General features: G+C 35.9%; 1 protein-coding gene across 4 annotated transcripts in view; it reads right to left on the bottom strand.

The window, feature by feature from the left end:
- Positions 1-335: 335 nt before the first annotated feature.
- Positions 336-23,545, bottom strand: part of LOC145671103 (uncharacterized) — a 73,945-nt gene continuing 50,735 nt past the window's right edge. For all 4 annotated transcript variants that reach the window (XM_081739871.1, XM_081739872.1, XM_081739873.1 and 1 more), the window contains one exon: positions 336-10,276. In XM_081739871.1, the coding sequence (XP_081595997.1) occupies positions 9,109-10,276 (1,168 nt within the window). In that variant the 3' untranslated portion in view covers positions 336-9,108. The remainder of the gene's footprint in view (positions 10,277-23,545) is intronic.

Here is a 23,545-nt window from a genome sequence, read left to right as displayed (position 1 = left end):
AAAATGGGGCTACTTTGACAGGTTTTGTACTATTTTAGATATGTACAGGGGACACTGTCTGCAACCAGTCAATGATACTGTTCTCATCATAATATTAGGTATTTAGGTTATTACATCCACTACTGAACTTAAGTTTCTGCAAGTAAGTTTTGGCAGGAAAAATTAAAGAATTATGCTGCGTAAGGTCAAACTTACCCGACGTATGGGGTTACTTTAACATGGAATTAATGTAAATCCAGTGTTAACACTGTTTTGGTCATGCATAATATATGTTGTATGCTTTTTAAGCAGGAAATCTTGATTGTTTTTTTTACATCATTATACACCATAACACGTTTTTTTTTTTTTTTTTTTTTCTGAAGCTTTACTTTTAACATACCTTTATATGTAACAATGGAATGATAACCTTAATCGTCAACATCACAATCGTAACAAGCATATTGTGGATTTTTGGATCCAATATTGCAAGTCCCACACATCCATTTTTCGCACCTGACACACTGAATCCACTCTTTTCCGCCCTTGTAGTTCCGAAAGTCACATATACAGATGGCACAGGTGTTTTCATCATACCCTTTTATTTTCTACGCCTTCTTTCCCTGGCGGGATTTCTTTTGGAGCTGTCATGGTTGTCCGGTTTCCAGTTCTTCTATCAGGGGTTCCTCGGCGACCAACATTTCCGTCACCAAGTCCTCTCCGACGTCTCCCTCTTCCATCCTCATATCTGGTCCCAGTTTCCGGATCTTCTTCCCGTGGGAGCAACCGTTTTCCAGGGGAAAATAAGATCTTTTTCCCTCGCTTCCCTCCGCTGGTCCTCGCTCTGAAATCGTGAAGAAACTGCAGGAGACTTGCGTCTATGTCTTTCTTGACCTATGTGCTATCGGGCTCTTTGGGTAACTCTGAGATGGGAGCTTCAACGTTTAGGGGAACCAGATCTGTAGCGTGGAATCCTGCCTTCAGGTTCTCGCCTACGGTGGGAGCCAAGAAGTCCATGAGTCGGGCCAGTAGATCAGGAAACTGTTCCTTGGGAATCGATCCGCTTCGTCGGGTCTCCTTCCGCCATAAACTCATTGCGGCTCTCCACTTCTTTAGTTTCCCATACACACTCACGTCCAGCAACTGGAGCAGATGCGTCGAGATGCAACGACGCTCACAGAAAAGAAGAATCATTCATATGTCAAAGTAGCCCCGTTTTACGGTAAATGAAATTATTCAGTTTAACGTCCTAAGGTTATGTCCTTTAGCCTAAGGGAGACGGATGATTATGGCAAGTGAATGATAATGGAAGAATTGGTGGAATGAGAATGTGGTAGAAAACGGGAGTAACCTCGAGAAAACCCACAGCACCATGTTATCCACCACAAACTTACATGGGCGGGAATAGTACCCCAGGGATCCCATCCACCACAGATAAGCGCTCTAGAAGTGAGCCACCGTGACCCCCAACATTATTTTAGAGTGAAAAATGGAAGTTAATAGAATTCCAAATAGAATTACGTCAATTATTTTTCCATACTCATGAGTATTCTTCCAGGAAGTATGCATTATGCCAAATACAAGAATCCGTTTCCTGCTTTCTCCTGATAAAAAGTTCGCTATTGTTTCCCATAGAAATAATAACCGAGAACTAGGAAAAATGACACGACAACTTATCTAACTAAACTAAAATTACCAAGCAATGTTTTTCATTAATGTTGGAATGGAAACACTGTATTCAGAAATTTCAAATTTGAACAGTACCCTTGTTTTAAGTTTTACCAAAAAGGGGTCTTACAGAGAGCCCAGAAAGGAATAACCGTATATTTTATTACTCCATAAACTGATTAGTTGTATAAATAGGGTAGTTTATGTGGAACCAACACAGACATGTTTAACTACACTAAGAAAAATAGCTTTGTTTTTTTTTCGTGATTGCTTGCGTCTGAGAATTCAATCATTGCTTAACAGAGAAATTTCTTAAGAATTAATATTAGTTTGTAGTAGCGACCACATCGGTGGCAAAAAAAAAAAAAAAAAAAAAAAAAAAAAAAGTTATCTTCCCAAGCGAAGGAAAGGAAACTTAAATAATGCGTACACGAATGTGAACACTAGATAATTTTCTTCTCTTGGCTTGGAACGATAAAATTCTTACCATTGACTCCAAAAAACAAGTCTTAGAACACGAAAGAGAGGAAATTACGCAATACAACTGTCAATCACACTATACACCTATTTTAAAGTAACTTTAAAAAAATTGAAAAATAAAATAAAAGAATGACTGGGACAAGTGTAAAACCTTATAGAAGTAAATTTGTACTCAGTGATAGATCAACGTATTATGCGAGTAGATACTAATTTATCTGTATAACTAAAATCTCATATAGGAATACTCTTACACAATAAAAGTATTCCAAGTTATTTTTAGTTCATTATTCCTTAACAAACAAACAAACAAACAAAATACAACACTGAAGAAAGAATTGAATTTTTCCTGGTAACATTTTAGTAAATGTTCTCGGGCTGTCAGCCAGATGGATACTGACCTGGTTTGGTCGACCCTTTTCAGGAACTAAAACATGCAACATAGCCATTTCTCGTAGCGACAAGAGGCAATCAGGAGCCAGCATCCCTCAACCAATCACAGGGTCCCATTCATGGATCTGCACCTAAATAGTCTCTATGTATACATACTCACGCCTCTGGCCTCTTCATTACAATCCCTCAAGATGAATGCGATGTCTGCATTCGAAACGTCGGATGTCAATACCTTCACCTGGCTGATAGCCCGAAAAGAGTTACTAAAATAAAACATTCTTCTGGATGACACTCTAAACAGTATTGCGTTCTGAGTTTGTTTACCTTGGTTAAGTATAGAGTGACAGAACCTTAATAACTACAGCATTCGATTGTCGAGCTGCACACCATGTATAGTTCGTGTGTTTTGATGTCGTATTATTATTATTATTATTATTATTATTATTATTATTATTATTATTATTAATATTATTATTATTACTTGTTATCGAGTGTCAATCTAGATAATGGATCATACTTACTCTAGTAGTTTCACATTAGTTTGCCACATAAGACAGTGACGTATAAACTGTGATTTTACGCCTAGACGCACTGTCTAGTCTGAACTATCTAACTGACATGATATTTCTTCTATGTAAACAAATACACTTTCGATTTTTTTTTTTTTTTTCAGAAGGCTTCAGAATTTAGTGAGCAGTAAAAACGTATAACAAAGAAAGAAAGAAAGAAAGAATAAAAAACAAAATTAAATCTTTCATTTAACGTCTCACATTTAACTTTTTTTTAGGATAAAAGAGAGAAGGAATTAATAGAATGAGAATGTAGGAGGAAATGGGAGATCCCCGAGAAAACCCACGGATACCACGTTCTCTAACCATAAACCCAGTTGGATTAAAATCGAACCTGGGAACCCCACACAGCTACGATTTCAGAGGATTTCTTTCGGGGAGGACTTTGAATAAACTCGGGGGAGAAAGTAGCATTGTGAAAAGAGTGGTAACCCACGTTAAACCCGATCAGAGAGATGTCCCGGGAGAGAATTTCGTAGTTCAGGAAGGATTTTCCAGAGCCACCTTCTGAATCATCACTGCTCTCAATAGCAGAGGTGAGCGCTCTACCATTGAGCTACAGCGCACCTCACAGAGATGAAAAGTACTACGAATTATCTTCCTAGTATTTTCAGCGCGATAACTACCAACAAACTTAATGGTGGACGAGGAACAATCAATCTAATATATGATAAACGTACGATGCAACCTTTCTTTCTTCTCCCATGCCATATTCCCTACAAGAGTAAATGGGTAAAAGAATAGGTTGTATCCTCCAATTATCATTTAATACCTAATTCAATCATTATTCAAGTTCATTAATATATGCACTGGTCTGTCCAACACAACAATTCCGGTGCCACGTACGGTAAACTTTATTTTTGCGTGTTTTACTTATGGACAAAATTTGGAAGTGTGCCGCAATCTTAAAAGACTACTAACTTCTTTCTGTGTGAACATGAACTTTTGCTGTTATTTAAGCTTTCACGTGGAAGTATTTCTCATTTCCGTGTTTGTATTCTTCTGTTCAGTTTCAATGCATTGTCATCTATGTTTAAGATTCGTATATATGAGAATAGTACGATATATGTGTCAGAAATGTGAGGTGAAATCAATGCTTCTTATTCACAGTGCTGTGTTAGAGAAAAAAAAAGTTATACATTGTATTATTTTCTCCCAATAACACGCAGTGAACGAACTACTTTTATAGTGGAGACTTGTATTGTTTCTACGTATACAACATTGAGCTCCACCATCACAAGGAAGGACAAGGGTGAGAACCGCGATGTTGAGAAAAAACTATGAAATAGTGTCCTTCACTCAGGAAGCATAAGGATAGGAGGTATTTTCATTATACACGAAATAAATTTGCTCCGGACGAAGCCCTTCTTTTAGATCATAATACTAAGTGGAAGGAACGCAGCCCTGCAGCAGAAGTAATAAAAAAAAAAAAAAAAAAAAACATAGGAAATGAAAAAAAAATGCTGAAAGTCGAGAAGCAGGTGATGGAAGTCAAGATACAAAAAGACAACAAAAAGAAAATCTTATTAAGAAAAACGTGAAGGAAAAATGTTGGAAATAATAATTGTGACTGGGGCACAAGTTTTACGAGAACATAACATATGCTTTAATAAAAGAAGAGTTGTCATGTGCGAATTCTGTAAAAATACATGACGATGTTTAGTTTAATGTTACTTTGTATCCACAATTCTCACAGTAAAGTCAATTTGATTGTGATGTATTTGCTTACTTACGCTTATGTTAACTGTGGGTATTTTACTGATGTGTGGTGGAGAACCGTTATATGTTTTAGATAGCGGAATAAATATATGTGTAATTTGAAAGAACTTCTGGTATGTTCTGTTTGCTAATCATGACTCATTGGACTACGTATCTAATACACTTATATATCGATAATTAACTTAATAACAGTATCAATGACTGAAAAGCGACCTGATGATTAAGTCTATTAGTTATTGATCGACACCAATACTGGGTATAGTAAGTAGTCAGCACGCCAGTATGTAACCCAGAAACAAAGGTTTGATTCATATCCCTGTTGCTCGTTTTTTATTCTTTGAATATCTTTTGTTCAGTATTTCATGGTTAGTTGTCTGGATTTGAACGTGCGACCCAAACCTACGAGTTTTCACTAGGAATCGAACAGGATCTCCTGTTCGGAAGAAGAACATTATGCATTTACTTATAATGGTGCCTTTAACCAACATTTGCACTGTAGGGTATTTACTGTCATTCAATACCGTAATCACGGAGTAAAGTTACTTAGACTATGTGTAGATCAAATAAGGGAGACATGACGCACTGAGAAAGTATTTTACGTCTACGTTAAAATTTTTCAGATCTTTGTATACAAGTCAAATGAAAAAAAAAAAAAAAAAAAGCATTATTTATCGCCTATATTCCAATTAATATTCTGGGTCGCCTTGAAATGTATAAGTTATGAAAATGAAACTACTTAGGAGAAGACGTAGCTTTGCTTTGATACATCGATATTTTTTTTCTTACAATATTCTTGTCAAACCTTAAGTTTTTAAACTAACGTAAAATTCTTGGAAAGACATCTACATATTATCTTGTGGACTCATTTTAATTACAGAAGTTTATTTTTGCAACAAAGTACTTGCACTTCAAAATTATACCGCCACATGTGATCTAAGTTTATATTTTTAGCCAATTTGTAAATTAAGCATCTCACAAAAGAGAAAAAAAATGGACTTAACACGTGAGAGGAAACGGAAACACCCTGCAAAAGTCCCGGCACAATTTTGTATACCACAAGTCATACGACCTTTGATCAAACTTGAGACTCCTCTCGTCAGATGTGAGCGATCTTTCATTAAGCCAATTTTTTTGTATACCCTTCCGTTATATCAGATAATTTACTATTATTCCTATTTCCAACGCTGCCGAATCCCGAATCTGAATCGACTCATTACCATTACAGTATTATTATTTAATATGGCAGCAGGCGTTTCCTAATTTTCTGCACAGTGCATCTAATTTTGACGTCCGTTAAGATAAAAGTTGTCTTTGATGTGAGAGACCAAGTAAGTTTAATCGCAATTATTGCACTGTAGGTTACTACTAACACTTCATAGCAAACTCTATTTTATTAATCGTTAAAGAGACCCTCCAAATAGTTTAACATATTTCCATCCTTCTCTGTTCGAAAAAATTATTAAATCTTTTTATGCATTAGCCACATTTTCTATAAGAATATAGGAACGTTTTAAGCACTGCAGATTTGCTCCAAGTTCCAAGAATACATCGCTTTACCGCTGAAGTTACAATGTGATCCGCTGCCAATTCATAAACAATTATGATAATCCTAGCTTATTTGCATCTCTGCAATGTGTCAATATGTCGTAATTTATGAATTCAAAGTCAAAAGCGGACAACTTATAACAAATTTCTGGCTCTCTTTTTAAATAAATGTATTTCACATACCTATGAATCCATTAAATTTTGAGAATGAATGATACATATATGTAAGTCAGTCAACATTTACGTTTTCGAGCATAAACAATGTTTTCTTAGTGTGTGAGATTTTCTAATTCTTTCTATGTTGGTTCAGATAATTTATACAATCTAATATGGATTATACATTCTCAACAGCAACTAATTCTTCATATAGTTTAACAACTAATCACCTTTGCGCACTCCTCCGTTCCGACATACTTGAATCAGGACCTAAAGCCACCATTGCTTTTACAGGCTTATGGTTACATGTTTACGCAAAAATAATCTAGGAGAGATTCGATTCAAGATAGAAAAAGGACTGGCTGAGGAATAATTTGGTTTCAGAAAGAATATCGGAATGCAGAAAGTACTACACACATTAGGAGGATTGATAGAAGAAAGAATTCGAGTTGGAATAACAACATACATAGCATTTGTAGATTTGGAGAAAGCGTTTGATAATGCAGAATTGAACAAAATGTTCTACATTCTGAAGGAATCAAGAATAAATTATAAGGAGCGAAGAATAACTATAACTTTTACAAACAATAAAAATGAAAAATTGAAGCAAAAGAAAAGGAAAACGATGAAGCAACGATTCAGAAAGAAGTCAGGCAACAATACTCACTGTCATCAATTTTGTTTAATCTCTCCAACGTAGAAGCAATAAAACGAAAGAGCACCCACAGCCTATGAATAACTAATCATGGAGAGAAAATACACACAAGTATATCTGCGAACGATATTTCCTGTTGCAGACAGTGTTTTACAGTAGAAGCAGGCCCAAGTAAAATCGGCAGGAGGTGCTTGGCTGCAAATTCTACACAAAGAACAAGAGAATGAGTAAAGTTACAAGATGCGCAAGAAAAGGAACAAGAAAAAACGAAGATCTAAATGCATCGTCTGGAGGAAGAACTGCAGTAATTTTGTTACTATTATAGCTTGTTACTTATATATATTTTCGAAGAAATGACTGACAAAAGCATATATGCAATATGGCTTCTTTGTACAACGTGGAACATGGGACTCTACTAAAAGAAGAAAGAAAACTGAGAATGGAAACGTGAAGCCACAGAAGAAAGGTGAAAAGCACATGGGTGGCTATGGTATCAAACGAATAGTGGCTGAAGAAATAATGAATGGGCACTGAAGAACACATTATTCTGTACGGAAAGGACATGGCGGAATGGATGAATGAATGAAAAGAGCAAAAAGAAGACCAATATTAAAATATACAGATCTAATAATGCACGATGTAGAATGAAAGTGAATTTGGCTCAGATAATGTGGAAAGACAAGTTAAATAAATTAGGAGACTGTTCATCCAGAAGGGAGTTATGTAATATTAAAACAGAGAAAAGATATATCAGAAGAAGTGTCAAAAACTGACTTATTCTAGTAATTAATGAATGCGTGATTTTAAATTTAGAAAAGCAATATTTTGTTCTCTGAAGAACCCATTAAGATCAAGTATAAAAATGCACGAGCTTTGGCTCCACGTTTGAGGAATATTTTAAAGTTCAAAATTTTTTGAAAGATAGAAATCACTCAATGATCTGAGTTGAATCGAGTAAAAATGAGGCAACACAAGTGGAGAAGGAAAGAAAACACTAGGATCACTACATCAGTAGCTCTTCAGTGTGTAGCTAATATAAAATAAGTATTGCAGAAATCAATCAATAAGTCGTATACAAAAGATGTGTACTGATGTTATTCAAGTATACTTCCTTTTATGTTTTCAGAGTAGCTTCGAGTGGACTTGATACACCGACCCTCTTGCGGTCACATTTAGTCTTCAGCACTGCAGCATTCAGATCAAAATCCCACTGGCAAAAGCCTTGGGATAATATAATGTTCTTTCTCCTTTACTTTGGCGTCAATCTCGGAATGAAATAAAATCTTTCAGTTAACTATCATTAGACACTAACCATTAAAATGTAAAACAACTCAAAGAAGAAGAAAATGTTAGATCTCACGGGCTATAAGAATATGGTTTATTATTTCTAAGCACTGAAACATCTGTATATATCAACTGATAATTAAAAAAAAAAAAAAATACTTATGTGCTTTCGAATTCAAGGCAGTAGTGTTTGATAATTTTAAGCGGTATACTCAGCATAAAATCATAAGACAGCACGGATTTTAAGAAAAATAAAATAAAATATGAGGTCAAATGGTGACAAAAAGGAACCCCTGTCATAGATTATTATTATCTATACAACTTACATAGTCTATATAAAGGCAACCTTAAAATAATAATAATAATAATACACATTATCTTTATGCATACACATACAGCATTGGCTTAAACCGATTAAACAGATTTTAGTTCATCACCCTGATAGATATATATTTTAGGGAACGTCATGTAGAACAGGCAAATTTGGAGATAGTACCTACAACAGAAACCACAATCAGAAATATTTCCTTCTTCATTCATTAACATTTGTGCTTACCATGAATAAGAATAGAGACAGGTCTCAATATCATTTCACTTTCAAACAGAATCAAACATTTCATAATAATAATAATAATTAAAAAATTAGAGGAAGAAACTAAAACATAACTAACAATGAATTTGTGTGTGTTCTAACAACTCTGCTCTGTCGGTGAATATCTCTCCGCAGGTATGGCAATTGAACTTCTTCTCTTCGTGAGCGCGCACATGAGAATTCAGGGTGCTCTTTTGTGAGAATCGCTTACTACAAATTTGACACTCATACGGTTTCTCACCCGTATGTTTACGCATGTGCACAGTCAGCGAACCTTTCACTGTAAATCGTTTGTCACAGTATGTACATGGGTACGGCTTCTCGCCTGTGTGCAAACGAATGTGAGAATTGAGCGCGGACTTTTGTGAAAAAGATTTATCACAAATTCGACAAATATATGGCTTCTCACCTGTGTGTGTACGGGAATGCACCACAAGCGTTGCATTGTGGGTGAAAGACTTCCCACAGATATTACACGCAAATGGCTTCATCCCGTCGTGCTTTTTGCTGTGATCTTCCAGGTCTTCTTTATGCGGAAACGAAATACCACAAACGTCGCATATATGAGGTGCCTCTGTATCGTCACCTGAATGGATGCGCATATGCGCCACCACGCTTGCTCGATGGGTAAATGTTTCACTACACACGTCACATGTATAGATCTTTCTTCTCGTATGCACATTCATGTGTTCATTCAAACAACCTGCCTGTTTAAAAGTCTTACCACAAATAGTACATACATGTAGAGTCAATCCGCTGTTAACACCTGAGTGCTCTTTTATCCCCTTCTCAGATGACACCACTTTACCACAAGAATTACACGTATGAGGTTCAAAGGTAGCATGACCTTTCATATGCCTGTAAAAACAATTTCTCATCAAAAATGCGCGGCCACACACATTACATATAAAAGGACCTCTACCTGGACTGCAAAAATCACTGGACGTCCCCGGTGTTGCATCGTCGTACTCAATACATGTTTGAGTATCCTCTCCGTTATGGAACCTAACATGCTTGATAAATGCAGTTCTATTCGGCAGGCACTCTCCACAGTCATTACAGGAATATACACCATTGTCTAAAGCTGCACTGGAAGGCATTACACCGCCACAAAATCCAAAACAATTCATGAGCTTCATTTGAGCGGTGTATTGATCACTTGGACTATCTAAATCAAAATATTTTGCTTGTGGCTCAGGAACTACTTCTTCCGTATTACCTTCGGCTGCTTTCGCAATTTCTCTGCAATTATAATAAACAAGAGGTAAAGGGGCGGATATGACACAATGCATAAACAAAACATGATATAAAAGCTGACTGAAAAGCTAGATACCTTTCGAGTTTTATTATTTCATTTTTATTCATTTGTATTAGATGTTATTTAATTAAGCTTTTAATTGAAAGTCCGATGTTTTTGTCCTATAGACTACAGAAGACGAATGATTATCATAAATGTAACTGAATGATGCTCCGATTCGTAAAATTGAGAAAATGGGGGAAGAAATAAAAGACCTACCCAGAAAAATCGAACGAAATATGCCGTTCAAAAGTTATAGCTTGGAATTAAATCAGACACACTCCTACTGAATCTTTGGGGAAATGTAATCTACTGTGTTAAACTTATTAAGCTTAGTGTCCTTTTTGAAAACCAAGCTATATGAGAAACGATCTACAGTTTAAGATGGAATTCGGACGTAAATACATTCAAATTTCAAGGCTTGCACCAAAAGCGAACGTGCTAGCCACTAGACCAGCGGTAAGGGCTCGGAAGGACACTTGGACACGCGGGCAACATGCAATTTACTCATTTTATCTTACTTGGACTCTTAAGGATAAAAGCTCTAAAATTCAAAATTGTTTATAGGATCTATTTTTTTATACTGATTATTTGTTGATCTTTTTCTCAAAGTTACCCTATCCCGACGCTTGTAAATTACAGTTTGATGACCAATTACTTCAAAATTCAAGTTAAGGAAATATAACTTCGACGGATTTTTGTCACACGTACAAAAGCCTATCCTATGGTTATGCTCTTTAGGTTTAAGGAGACAAGACGATTAATGAAAGTGAATTATTATGAAAGAATTTGTGGGATGGAAACTTCGGAAAACCTCGAGAATTCACGGACAGTGAAGTAATTAGGGGGAGGGGCAAAAGGGGCTTGTGCCCCGGGCGCCGGATTGGGAGGGCGCAAAATTGGCCAAACCATTGAGAGAACGTTTTGGTTTGGTTGGTCAGGGGGGGCACTAAGGCGAGTTCTTGCCGTAGGCGACAACTAGCCTAGTTACTTCGATGCTCACGGACACGATGTTATCCACCAAGAAACGGGCTATGTATTTAGAATAAAATATCACAATGTAAATCACTTTATTTTCCTTCTTTCCACGTTTTTCTACACCAGCAGAAACAGCTTTCACTTCTTTATTAGCTTGTTTCCTACCAGACCGTCAATCTATCTTTAGTTTATCTACTACGATATCCTTTTAAAAAAAGATTACAAAAAATACTGAGATGATTTGTTGTTTTAAAAAATCAACTGTTATAATAATATTTAGGAAAAACAATTTTATACTACAATGCTGTTTCTGAAATTTCATTATTTTTACTGAAGTCGTACTTCCCTGCATTTTAGGTGGCAGCGAATGTATTAAAATCCGTGTTCTTGTACCCGAATTTCTATTAGGGTAGAAACTGGGGCAAAAATTCTGGTTGGGACAGAAGAAAAAGAACTTTAAAAAATAATTATATTTTGACTACGAGAATCTTATTTGAGTAACTTTGTCAGTCTGTTATATCATGAAGAGCAGAGACACATTTTTGCAACTGTTCTGCAACTGTGCAACCCTACTGCTATAAATGATTAGTAGTACAGCCGGTGAGATGTAGCAAGCAATGCATCATTGTAGTATCGCAACTTTTGATTGAATTGTGGACACGATATTTGATGTCGATTCAATGCTTGCTTCAATGCTTACCCATTATGAAAGATTATATTAAATAGGTGTAATGTATTATGAGATGATTAATATTTAATTATAAACATTATGAGAATGTATCGCTAAATTTACCCTTACGGGGAACACAAACTAAGATCGTGGATATGAATACCGGCTTTGATATAATAACACACACACACACTCTTATCCTTTGGTCACTTTGTTTTCCTTACATTAATGATATTGTTCCTTCTTCCATTCTGTTGCCCGCAAAATCAGTTTGCTGTTTATCACGGTAAAAGTGATTGTGACAATAACAACAGAAGCAAGTTACGGGGACGTACAGTAACCCACAGTCAAGGCAGAGATATAACACTTAAGTTCATTTAAAATAGAAATACAAAAAATTAATTAAAGTAACAAAAGAAATATCAAAAAAGCACATACACAAAAATATATTTATACATATAAAGCACACATCCTGTTTTTATAGACTGACATAAAGAGATAGAAACATTGTTTCTCTAATATTAATTGGCACTACCTTATAACTTCAATTTTTTTCTATACGAAAGTTTTCTTACTAGATCTCATCGGCTGTAGTTAAAAGTCACAACAAACTTTTTTTTTTCTTTTTCACATAAGTCACTTCTAAATTATACAAAATACTTATGTACTGTTTATAAATAATAATCTTTGAAATCATGGTGAACATGTTACCAACAATTTTATGAATTGGTAACGCCATCACCACGAGACTACGTAAAATGACGATGTCGGCAATAAGTTTAAGGACTCTCCTAAAAATAAACAATTGATTAATCGCTAAAGGAACTGAACTGACGCATGTTATAACTATTACCTAAAACTCTGAAATGGGTTTATATATTCACTAATGAAAAAGATTTCAATCGGAACGAACACTGATGTTTTAATCACATTTCATGATTTCCATTATATATCACATCTCCATCATATATATATATATATATATATATATATATATATATATATATAGATAGATAGATAGATAGATAGATATACACATATATAATGAAGAAAATGGAAGCCATGAGATGTGATTAAAACAGTAGGGTTTGCTTGTGTGCAAATAAGTGAATGATGAAGAAGATGGGGATTCCCATTGAAAATTTTAGCATTAATGAGTATATAAACGCATTCCAGAGTTTACACCAATAAATAATTCATTTTCTAGTATATTGTTACCAAATACATCCTTAAAAAAATCTGTATGAAAGCATATTCAGAAGTTAATTCAGTTTAAAGGAACCATCTATAGCGTGTAACAAAAAGATGGATCAAATAAAACTCGATATCGTGCAAATGAAATGTTCCAATTATACACTGCGAATTGTTTAGTAAGTTGTCAAGTTTTACTCATAATGTCGTAAGAGTTCTGTGTGTCCCCTACTTTTCGTACGGACAACATCGATGCGATAGCTGAATGCTTCGCTTCGAAACTCTCTGCAGAGAGCCTTTTTCCACTGAATTTCCTGCCGCTATAGTTCTGTTTCTGAGGTCACCATATCTGTTGGAAATGGGGGCATAACAACAGTCTGTCAGGTAACCTAATAAGAAGACTGGAGACCTTCAAACCAAGAGTAAAATACTAAGTTTTCGAGTCCCGTGCAATCTGTCCAGCGTTGAGGCAATGTGAAATTTAAAAATTGTCAAACCTTTCAAGCCAATGTGGTGGTACTCCATGTTGTAGGAAAATGAAGTCACTGGAGTCTTCATTAAGTTGTGAGAGAAGTCAGTTTTATAGAATTTCGCAGTAGGTGCGTTCATTAACTGTGTAATAGGGTGGGCCGAATTTCAACTTTTTTTGGAAAATCGGTTCGGCGAAGCGGCTAAATGCTGTCTTTTAGTGGGCAAAGTGTGCCAGACTTTTTTTCAGAATTTTGGTTAGTGCCTTCATGTGCCGCATCGAGGTTTTATGAAAAAAGTATGCAACACGCACTACACGGTACAATATTTCACGTTTTTGGCTGTGTAAAATACATACATTCTCGTTTTTTTTGTTTTCTTTTAAGATTCAAACTTAAGGGTAGCTTGAACTATACTAATTCACCTTCCCAAAGCCCATTTATGTGCAGTTCTTCGCTTAAATTGGCCAGATTTCAACGCTTAAGATCAGAATGTTGCGATTTTTATATATATGTACAAAAAAATTGATTTATTTTTGTTTAGCCTAAGAGTAGAGTTTATTTATTTATTTTTTGGCTGTAATACAATTCATTATCAACATTATTGACCATTTATTCTTTGGCCAAAATAATAAAGAACTCACCTCAAGGAGGTGACTGCACTTTTGAGTTTCGCTCACTTTTAGTTCCGCTCTATTTCTGTGTTTAATTTTCTGCCATGGCCTTACTTACTTGCGTCCTTATTTACTTGTTTTACTTTTCTAGATGCATAGTATTTTTTAGATCCGAATGTTGGCATTTCCTTGCTAGAAAGCAAGGCACAGCAATATGAATCCATCGCGACTTGCCGGCCCACACATGGGTTGAGGAGCTTGGGTCTCCAAACGTACCATTCGCTCTACTGCTTGGGTATGGCACGGAAACGCAGTTATTTCTTCTCCGGGCAGTTGCACTAATTGCTAGTGCAGCCCTTTAAGATGCAGGAGACATCTCAACGGAGTGCAAAGATCTTGTTATGGATAAAAATAAGACCAGAAGGGAAAGGAGAAAATTCAGCGCAGCTCTTCAAGAAAATGACGACATAGCCGGAAAATCTGTTGGAGAAGTCTTCTTCGATGGAAGAGAAGACCAGACCCTAACGCAATCAAAAAAAGGAAAACACTGGCATCGACGGCAAATAGAAGAACACCAAATAGAAGAAATAGTGGAAGAGCCAGGTTCAAGATATTTGGGCCACGTCGTGCCGAAGTCTAGTAGTGGAGAGGACGTCGCCGCGTCCGTGTACGAATTTCTGGATGAAAACAGAACTCAACTGTCAACGTTGGTAGCAGCTGGCTGTGACAGTATACCAATCAGCACGTAAAGAATTAACAAGTGTCTACATTGTTTAAAAAATAAAAAAACTAAATCGAAAAAACTTTAATGGATCGTTTGCCTTCTTCATGCAAATGGACTACTGCTTCGTTACTTAGTAAGACATCTCGAGGCGGGAACATCAGGTTCAAAAACACTTTCTGGACCCATCGGAAGAAAGCTCCACAAGTACGACTAAGTGCCCTTGGTATAATACCAAGCAATAAATCTTGACTGCTTGGATGAATTCGTAAAAGTTGAAGACCTAAGTGCGGACCAAAAACATTTACTAGCAATGTGTAGAGCAATTCAGTCAGGATACTGTTCTTCAAACTTGGCAAACAAAAATCCCGGTTCAGTGGTCCAGTCACGTTGACTCTCCACGGCATGTCGCATTTTTCGTTTGTACATTAGCACAGCTTGACCTTGCGAGGCATTGGTGTGTCTTGTACAATAAATCGTCATGGTGTACCAGCGGGTCTGGTTTGCCATCCAGCAAAGGCCATTGTGCTGTGAAGGACCGCGGCATTTATGAAATTTGAGACGACTAGCCCAATTTCTACCCTCGAAACCTAAGGAGATAGTATTCTCTGCATTTTCCGAGAGCTCACAGATCCTAAAATAAATTTTGACGCGAACGATTATTACGATATGAAGGAGCAGATGGCCTTGTCCGCAACAGACTCTCCACTCAAAAAGATGCTCACCGTCGACAAGATAAAAGAAAATGTTAGGTCAGCTGCAATGCCCGAAGAAGAAATAACTCCATTTCCGTGCCACACCCAAGCAGTAGAGCGAATGGTGCGTTTGGTAACGCAAGCTTCTCAAGTATGGGCCGGCAAATCGCGACGGATTCATACGCTGTGCCTTACTTTCTAGCAAGGAAATGCCAACATTCGGACCGAAAAAAGACTATGCCATCTAGGAAAGTAAAACAAGTAAGTGAGGACACAAGCAAGTAATGCCATGGCAGAAAACTAACCAGGATGGGAGGGCGGAACTCGAAGTGCAATCACCTTTTCGTGGTGAGTTTTGTGTTATTTTGGCCAAAGTATATATGATCGAGAATGTTGATAATGAGTTGCATTACAGCAATAAATAAATAAGTAAATAAACTCTACTCTTAGGCTAAACATTTTTTTAACATACATATAAAAATAGCAACACTCTGATCTTAAGCGTTGAAATCTGGCCAATTTAAGCGAAGAACTGCACATAAGTGGGCTTTGGGAAGATGAATTACGTATATTTCAAGCTACCCTTAAGGCTGAATCTTAAAACAAAACAAAACAAAAAAACGAGAATGTATGTATTTTACACAGCCAAAAACGTGAAATATTGTACCGTGTAGTGCGTGTTGCATACATTTTCCGAAGGCGTTGACTAAAAACTCTGAAAAAAATCTGGCACACTTTGCCCACTAAAAGACACCTTTTAACCGCTTAGCCGAACTGACTTTCGAAAAACGTTTGATTTCGGCCCACCCTACTGTGTAAGAGTTGTTGATGGTAACAATAAATGCTTTTAACTGTGGACGGACTAACCCCAAAACGCCATTTAAATACATGCTGCACCACGCTTTCGGAGTCAGTCCTGCGCGATTCATATCAGGAAAAGCTTCTTGTTGCGGAGTCCCTATTTTACACAAGAAATCTATCTCTTACTCAACAAAACCGTTTTGATTTCAATTCAATAAAATTTAACGGGAATCGTTACGCACGGTTAATCGGTATTGTTACATTTGGCGAGACTTCTAACATAAATCATTATAAACTCTATGACGTGTCTTTTCAAGTGATATGCATGTCAACCACGGTCAACTCGTGATTGCAAGGATATAGAGCTCTGATATTGGATACATCTTTTTGATATACGGTGTATTTATCTCTAGTTGAAGAAATATTATTCGAAAAGTATTAATGTAATGTAATTGCAAAACACATAATTAAAAATAGTGCACTTACCAAAGCTGTGCACAAAAAAAGAAAAAGAAAGAAAAAATATATAATTTCAAGAACTGTGCGGCTTTCAGAATCAATCAACTTTTAAAAAAATCGATTAATTCACATTACTGACATATGGTAGATATATCTGATAATGCTGTAACGTGTTGTGCTGAAAATCGTTCATAAGTGAAGCCGGTTGTATCATCGCAATGAATATTAAATATATACAACTAGTTACAAGAATTCCTAAAACAGTATGATGATGATATTGAAGTTTAGTGTCCTTTTTCAGCACTAACACTATATGAGACGTGAACCTACAATTGAAGGCGGAATCCAAAACCATATGATGTTAATCAAACAAATCACCACTGTTAATGCAAATATGCTGTAATCACATGACAGGAGTGTTGAAAGATCTGACCTCTATACGAGAGCTGCACTTGCATAATACAGATCAGAACCTCTACACGAGAGCTGACTTGTATACGGATTAGAACTAGCAACAATTTCTATGACGTAATTATCGGCATATTTGTATTACAGTGTGTGTGATTTCTCGACTAGATGTACATATTGGATGATTTTCAGTGTTATTATATACAAATACTATTCAAGGACTCTTATAACTAGTTATATGTATGAATGAAGTGTTCACTGCGATAATACCACCAGCCGGACTGTTTTGAATTATCTTCAATACAACATATTGCCGTTTAAGTCGTTGTCAGTGGAAGATATCGATACAAACTTTTGTTTTATCCACGTCGACACAGAAGGAAAGTCGTACAGCTCTTGAAATTATGTCAAAAACAAGTTTTCCAACAAGGCTTTGGTCAGTACACACACTTTTTTAAATTACAGAAAATGTGCCAAATCCATTCTAAATTACATGGCAAAAACAGTATTTAAAGCAAGAGTTAGAAAATAAGAAAAAATCATCAATTTATAAATTCTTGCACTGGTTTAATGCCATCGTTGAGACAAAACAGAAATCTAAAAAAGATCGTGTGACAGAATTTCTATAAAAACACGTCAGTAATTCTTACAACTTTGGAATGAGAATTTCATGTGAAATGAACGAATATACTATACTATACCAGATTATATTGTGAATGGTTTGAAGAACGAAGGTTAGTCAAGAAAAGCTCTAAATCTGACTTCGGACCTCTAACTTTCATTTGTGTTTAGTTATCCTCACAATATTTCGATTCTCTTCGAAATCATCTTCAAGCACACATGTGATGCTAGCTGGAATCTATTTTTTGATTACATCATTATAGATAGCACTTCAAAATCTGTATATAGAAAATCGGCACCAAGTGTTCCGCAGTGCACTTCTGTAAATTCTATTTGCCATTCCTGAGTTTTTGGGCAAACCAACTGTTCCCTTTACTTCTACAGGTTCTTAAGTTCAACCGCTGTTATTACTTAAACTTTTTACAAACTTGTAAGATAATGGAATAAAGTCACTTATCCTTTGTGCACTTAGAGCGCTGAAAATGTCAATTGTAGCTTTGCATACTTGATCACTTACTTCTTTGTACCTGTAATTAAGCCGTCTCCTAGTTCAATTTTAACATTGGCACTAATGGATTTTGCTTTAATTTTGTATTTTAGTTTAACAGTCGCATTAATTATAATTACTTTCAGAATTTTCTTCACGAAAAATCGTCTTCCCAAACTATGGCTTCCGTACTGGTTAAGAAAATCATGTTGCCTAAACAATGTTGATATTTGTTTCCGAGGATGAGTTGCTGATTTGGTTGGACAGTCATTTATTAAAGTTAACTATGTTTGTCATTAAATTCCTGTGAGAAAAGCAGCAGGACAAACTTTCATGCATTGTAAACAAATTACATGTTTCGGGGGAGGGTTGGCAATCCTTGAAACGACAAGTGGCGCTTATTTACTCCAGATAATAAACTTATGAAATGTGCATCAATTATAATTGTTTTGCATAAAGTGTTATGTGTATCAAGGTGTGTATATTTGCGATTTCGTTTATGCGTCGGTCTTCTACCCCACCCCCTTGGAAAAATCCTGCGGGTGTTTCTGTTGAAAAGCTAATATAATGCATATAGTGATAAGACTATATTTTATACCGAAATACTAGGCCGGAAGCGCCTGAGCAGCCATTTTTTTTTTTCATGTAAAAAACAATCTGAAGAAATACTGGATCGATTTTTAAAAAAATCTTTGACAGTTACAATATTATTTTAATTCATATGGTGATTAGATGTATGCTTCCTGAAGTATGGACAGGGAGCAGCAACTGGGGCATCTACGAAAGAGTCTTCGTTATGCAGACCCTTCTTCAGTATATTTTCTATATACAACTAAATAAACGTTAGCGAAAGACAACATCCCTATGAAACTCTTCCTTCAATTACACTTCCCTCTGTCATTTCTTCTCTCATTCTAACACTTACATGCTAGTTCTTATGTAAGTTTCTTTTGAGTTTTCGATCCTTCCTTTAAATCTCCAATCAACAATTCCCAGTTTACCCAGTCAAAAGCTTTAGAGTTGAAGGTAAATTCAGTTCTCTGCCACAGTTCACCAACAGCTATGATCGATTTAGTTATTTGATATTTGTTTGTTTGTTGATTCCAGTCAAGTTATTTGATCTGGGTCGGCTTATTTTCCATCCTCTTTATTTCTTGAACTAGTTATAATTAAAACCATAACCAGTTTTTAAACGGAATAATTTTTTTATAAAAATATATCCCAACTTAAAAAAAAAAAAAAAAAAAGCGCTAAGAAGCAGGAAATAATTTTAAATGCAATGGAAAAGAGAAACTAATTTTAAAAGGCTTAAAACGTAGGTAGCTATTATCAATACAAAAATTTGACGTCTATGCCAAGGCAAACAAATTAATGCCTAATATAAAATTATATTTTCAATGGTAATTTTATTGGGCATTAATCTGTCTTGGCCAGATTTCAAATTATTGTATTGATAATAATAACGTTTTAGCCCCTTTTAAAATTAGTTTCTGATTTTTATCGCTTTTTTGAAGTCGTTAATTTTTACAATAAAAAAAGTTTTTATTCTTTACCTTTTAGCATTCTCTAAAAAGTTGTTTATTCATTCTGTAAAGTGTTTTGCCTTTTGTAGCAACCGGAGGTACGAGAAAATAAGTTCACTCCATCACTTAATCGACCTTATTAAAACTTTTAAAGCAGTAAATCTTGGTAAAACAATAAAATAAATTACCTTTATTGATGCAGCTTACGCAACATGTAAGTAAAGTACAGGCACGGAAAACAGCAAAACTGTTACATGCTAACAGTTCCACACAACAGAAATACAAAAATTACTACAATGTGCAAAACTTGACGCAAAAGTGGATTACGTGGACATGTGGACCAGTAGTTATCGTTCTTAGTTTTTAATCCGTCGTTGCGTGTTCGAGTCTTCACTAAGGTTAGATTTTTTTCTTTTTCGTCGAATGAATAACCATAAAGAGTATTACTGTTTAAGATTTCTTGCTAACATAATATGATAAGTTACATTTTAATAATACAACACGGCGACCGGAGAATACAACGCTTAGTGGTTCATCCGTTACTATCTCTCTCTCTCCGGTTATAAACAATCTTAACAAAGCAATCTCTAGTATGACATTAACCGGAGTAAGTGTACTTTCAAGTTCACGTGCGATTCTGTGCCATTCCATGGTAGAACCTTAAATTTAATAAATCAAATCCATTGTTATGTCATACATAGTCAGTGTTGCCATCCACAAAAAAAATGCCAAACATTATCAACAGCAGATGCGCACTAATGGAGGATGCAACATCAAATAAGTCGCCTTAAAGATGCCCAAACTCAGTCACCTGGGAAGCCATTATCGTAGTATGCAAGTAATGAAAATAGTGACTTGTATGTGACCCTTCAAGAACTTGCAGACTTGAAATAAGTCAAAGACTTAAAATGACAAGTAGAGCAAACAAGCGAGACCTTAGTGGCTAACGACCATTGACTGGACAGCATGGAACAATTGCCTGCCATTACATAGAATTCCAGGAAAGCCAGAAAAAGACCCTAGCAATACAGCAAACGAATTCATTAAGTATAAATTGGAAGTTGATATAAACATAGAACAATTGGACAGGTCGCATCATTTCGAATGAAGCTCAGAACTAAGACTGTTGCAGGTGTAGTGGTTGAAGGACAAAGGACTCAACTGAAATTTGTGTCGTATCGATACAGGGATGAGCGTGGAAAGCCAAAAATAAATTGAAAGGCAGCAACTTTCTTATCACGAATCTCTTTACGAGATGACTGGTCTTATTCCGCCAAGTTAGACAAGCCTTTGGTGTCCGCAACACTTGAACATCAGGCGGCAAAATTGTCGTTGCTCTGGAGAACTAGAAGTATTATGTCACTTCCGAACGTCAGTGGCTTAACCTTATTAGTGAAAGGGGATAGGCAACTGGAAGTACCCCATTGCGTGAACAAGACCTGTAAATTTTAAGTAAGTGTAGAGTACAGTGAATTATTTTTCATGTGTTAATGTATGCGCTTTCCTTGTGCGTTATATGTGTTTCGTATGCTCCTATGCATTATTTGTGGTTACTCTGCTCGACAAATACGAGAATATAAAATATAGAAAGCTCCTGGGAAAATTCTATTGAAATACAATCAATTTATAGCAACCTTCTCATGTGTAACTAGTATTTGAAAATTACCATTTTTAGTCACCCAGGTTTTGCTAAGTCTGTTATATGCTTCATAACTTTTATATTCATTGTGTGTTTCTTTATTTAGTTATTAATTTTAACATGAATTTTAGTATGTTCCAAAAAGAAAGAAAACAAAAACTACCTGAGACAGCAACATAGTCTTCAATTTTCATTAAAATATGTCGTATCTACTCCTCCCCTAACGGAACTGAATATCACTTTCCAGCCTTTCTCTTCCCTTCACCGCAGACGGAACCACACCTGCAAACCAGCGGCTGGGACAACGTTGAATGTTATTCACTCAACGCACAATCTCTTCTAAGTTCTTTCGAAGAATTCCAAACTATTGTTCTCCGTCAAAATAGTATGCACCTGATTGTGGTATCCGAGGTGTGAGCAAAGCCAATTCTAAATAGTACCCTGTATGAGCTACCGGATTTTCATTTCATACGGAATGACAGGATGTAAAAAGCGCTGGAGGAGTTGGTATTTATGTGAGAGATGAATTGATACGAAAATTCTGGCTATGTCGCCATATGTATACAGCTTCTCTACTGAGTACATTATCGTAGTTTCTGTAATTTAAAAAAAAAAATCTGATCTGTTCGATGCACATACCGCCAAAAGCAAATTTTAAAATCTTTGAAGAAGATATATTACATCACTTGGCCTTTTACGAAAATTGTTTAGTTTTCGGTGATTTTACCATGCTAAAGTCGAACAATGAAACTGAAACATTTCGTGGCGTTTATCCGGATTTACCTTTTACTGTGCGCTCTAAACCCCACTTTCCATACTGCTACATCGTTACTCTACAAATGCTACTGCTGCTACTTCATTACTCGATCTCATCTTAACTAACAATTCACAAAAGAGGGTTCGCTACGGACAATTACAAATTCGAGGTATATCTTACCATCTAGTGTTAGCCTGTTACTCCACACATACACCGAAGGGATAGTCAAAACTTATCTCTTACAATATCCTAAATAAAATGAAGTTGTTCTTTTCTTTGAAGCGAAAAAAAAATATATGTATATATTCGCAGGCATCCGATTTTCTGTCTATAGACGAACAACTATATTTCTTCAATATCGCGATATTACCTCCACTAGAAAACCATGCTTCACTCATTAAACGCAAAGTATCGCGACCTTCTTCCTATGGATAACAAAAGAAATTCTAAATGTAATGGCTATACGTGATTCCTCTTATAGACAGTACAAGAAATCTCGTAAAAGTAATCCAGTACAGGCCAATGACTATATATATATATATATAATCTTACGAAATAGATATACTTAATCATGAAAGCTAAAATGGAACCTGCCTCGGACCTAGCGAACAGCACCGGTAACTCGAAAATTTTGTGGAAAAAAAATTACATACACTAGGGATCAAGAACAGTACGAAACAAAATATGGCTAATAATAAATAATTACATGTAATAAGAATGGATTTCAGTGTAGCGTCCCTTTCAGCAGAGGCTATGTGAGACATGGACCTACTGATTAACGTGGAATCCGAACCACATGAGTTTCCACGTTAATCAGTAGGTCCCCGTCTCACATAGCCTCGCTGCTGAAAGGGACGCTAAACTGAAATCCATTCTTATTACATGCTATTCCAGAATGTAAAGAAAGGTATTTTCCTTTGACTGTGTCCGTTTTCTAACAGTCATTAAGTCCATCAATAGAATAAAATCAAATGCTACTGGTGCTGATCACATTAGTATTCAATTTATTAAGAAAAATTTTGCTTTTTCTACTAAATCCCATCACTAATATGTTCAACCGTTTTCTCATGAGCGGCACTTTTCTATTTGCTTGGAAAACAGCTGAAGTCCTAGCGTTCCCCAGAACTCTTAATATCAGTTAGTTAATGATTTTTGACAAATTAGTACTTTACCTGCTGTTCCA

This window comes from Thermobia domestica, chromosome 15, assembly GCF_964235325.1.
Source record: "Thermobia domestica chromosome 15, izTheDome1.hap1.1, whole genome shotgun sequence".
NCBI lineage: Eukaryota > Metazoa > Arthropoda > Insecta > Zygentoma > Lepismatidae > Thermobia > Thermobia domestica.
The sequence above is the reverse complement of the archived record's forward strand: the minus strand, read 5'-3'. Positions and strand labels throughout refer to the sequence as shown.